This window comes from Olea europaea, chromosome 6 (assembly GCF_002742605.1).
Source record: "Olea europaea var. sylvestris chromosome 6, O_europaea_v1, whole genome shotgun sequence".
Classification (NCBI taxonomy): Eukaryota; Viridiplantae; Streptophyta; class Magnoliopsida; order Lamiales; family Oleaceae; genus Olea; species Olea europaea.
This window is the reverse complement of record NC_036242.1, coordinates 15827771-15830526: the sequence shown is the minus strand read 5'-3', so window position 1 is coordinate 15830526 and position 2756 is coordinate 15827771. Positions and strand designations below refer to the sequence as shown.

At 40.9% G+C, this 2756-nt stretch overlaps 1 protein-coding gene across 1 annotated transcript; it reads left to right on the top strand.

The window, feature by feature from the left end:
- The first annotated feature begins 470 nt into the window (after window positions 1-470).
- Window positions 471-2330, top strand: LOC111395995 (cytochrome P450 77A3). Its single transcript, XM_023022240.1, has one exon. The coding sequence runs from the start codon at window positions 536-538 to the stop codon at window positions 2150-2152; it is 1617 nt and encodes a 538-aa protein (XP_022878008.1). The 5' UTR covers window positions 471-535; the 3' UTR covers window positions 2153-2330.
- The last annotated feature ends 426 nt before the right edge of the window (window positions 2331-2756 follow it).

The following is a 2756-nucleotide window of genomic DNA, read 5'->3' as shown; positions in this document are numbered from 1 at the left end:
AGCATGATCAAAAAAATCTAGTGTGTAAAATTATTTTTTTAGATATTAGTTCGGCTTACAAGAATTTTAGTCTGATCTTGAATGACCCTAACTATATATGGGATCCATTTGATATAACTTTCGATTTTTATTTATTTATTTATTTTTTTTGGAGAAGGTTATCTTGATTTTTATTTGAAAATTAATTTTCGAAAGAAGTTCTTATTCCAAAAGTATTTTAAGGAAAGTCATATTGGACTATCTTGAAGCATTTTCATAAAGTTAGACAAATCGATCCAAAAGCATCCCAAAAGGTCTTTTTGGCTCTAATCGGGCCCATAATGCATCACATTCACGCGTAAGATAATGATAAACGAATTTTTCTATTTGTACATCGGGGTTGACACTATGATGTACAGACCCCCTCACAAGACGGGGCGCCCACGACTAACGGGTGTACAAGTAGCAATGTCCATGATAAACATTTTCTCATCCTATACGGTTAGATTGATTAAAATCATTCACCCACTCCACTACTACGTTCTTTATAAACCCTATGCTAGTTCTATTTTCTGGCTCAACCCTCGTATTTACATCACTCTCTTTACCCCCAAACTATCGAATTTCTGAACCAAAAATGGTGTTAATAGACATAATTCTACTTTGCCTAGCAGCTATTTTTCTCCGGCTATGGTGGCGGCATTGGTCAACCACCGGCGGCGGAGCAAAGAAGCTTCCGCCAGGGCCACCAGGTTGGCCGTTAGTGGGGAACCTATTCCAAGTCATCCTCCAGCGCCGCCATTTTATATATGTTGTCCGGGATCTACGCGAAAAATATGGTCCTATTTTCACCATGCAAATGGGACAACGCACTCTGGTCATAATCACGAGTTCAGAGCTTATCCATGAAGCTCTGGTGCAAAAGGGTGCACTCTTTGCCAGCCGGCCGCCAGACTCACCGATTCGACTCATTTTCAGTGTCGGAAAATGTGCCATCAACTCGGCGGAATATGGTACTCTGTGGCGGATCCTGCGGCGGAACTTTGTCACCGAGTTGATTAACCCTACCAGGATCAAACAGTGCAGTTGGATTAGAAAGTGGGCTATGGAGAATCACATGAAGAGGCTTCAAGATGATGCTTCCAAGAATGGCTATGTGGAGGTGATGAGCAATTGCAGGCTCACAATTTGTAGCATTCTTATATGTTTATGTTTTGGTGCAAAAATCTCTGAAGATCGTATCAAAATAATTGAAAGTATACTCAAAGATGTGATGATGGCAACAACACCAAAGCTACCGGATTTCTTGCCAGTGTTTGCGCCGCTGTTCCGCCGCCATGTGAAAGAAGCAAAGGAGCTGAGGAAGAAGCAACTTGATTGCTTAATTCCTTTGATTCGAAACAGAAAGGCATTTGTTGACGGCGGAGGAATCCCAAGCGCCAGTACTTCAGAAATGGCGAGCCCACTCGGCGCCGCCTATATTGATTCCTTGTTCCAACTCGAACCCGCCGGCCGAGGCAAGCTTGGGGAAGAAGAAATTGTTACACTGTGCTCTGAGGCAATCAACGCCGGAACTGATACAAGCGCCACTGCACTAGAATGGTCCTTGTTGCATTTGGTAATGGACCAAGAAATCCAAGAAAAACTCTACAAAGAAATTGTAGACTGTGTAGGGAAAAATGGGCCAATCACAGAAGATGATGTGGAGAAAATGCCCTATCTTGGTGCAATTGTAAAAGAGACTTTCAGAAGGCACCCTCCAAGCCATTTTCTGCTATCCCATGCAGCCATAAAGGATACAGAACTAGCCGGATACACAATTCCGGCCGACGTGAACGTGGAGTTTTACACTGCATGGCTGACGGAGGATCCGAGTGCATGGCAGAACCCTAGCGTGTTCCAGCCGGAAAGGTTCTTGACCGGCGACGGCGTGGAGGTGGACATAACCGGAATGAGGGGGGTAAAAATGTTGCCATTTGGTGCCGGGCGTCGAATCTGCCCTGCTTGGACACTTGGTACGTTGCATGTGAATTTACTGTTGGCTAAAATGGTTCAAGCTTTTAAGTGGTTACCTATTCCGGATAACCCACCCGACCCGACAGAGACCTTTGCTTTCACTATTGTAATGAAGAATCCTCTGAAAGCAATACTTCTTCCCAGGGCAAAGATTTGAAGAATTGATTACTCCATACATACCACGTAAAATGGTGATCTTTATTGACTAATAATTACTAATATTGCGATTTTTGTTCTTCCTTTTCTTTTCTTTTCTTTTGTGGGTCATTCGGTTGTAAAGCAAAAGTAATTTAATTTGGTCGAAAGAACAATGTTACCTCTTTATCATTATCTTATAGTCTCGCCGTCTCGTAAGGATATGTTTGTTTTCAATTAATATAGTTGAAAGGATAATTATATTACCACCATAAAATTTACTTATTACACTTTATAATCACACCACAGTTAAAATATATATTCAATAAATATGCCACCAAAAATTATAATTATGCTTTTAATCCAATAAAAATAAAAATAAAAAACAATATTGTGGTGTATTAAATACTAATCATCCCAATAATACTCCTCATTTTTCTCATATTTTCCACCCATTCTGGATTTATCTCATTCCTTCCACCCACTCATCGGGAAGAAAGACTAATCAAACTTGAGTTGATCATTTTGTCTAAACTAACAAGTCCGAGTCTGAAAGTTCTAGGACTTTGTGGACACCAAATGTGTTCACACCTGACCGAAAATGAATTTCCTTCTATGTGCCTGTG

Bases quoted from the DNA above. Each gene is read 5' to 3' on its own strand.
- LOC111395995 (XM_023022240.1), top strand. From the start codon at position 536: ATGCTAGTTCTATTTTCTGGCTCAACCCTCGTATTTACATCACTCTCT.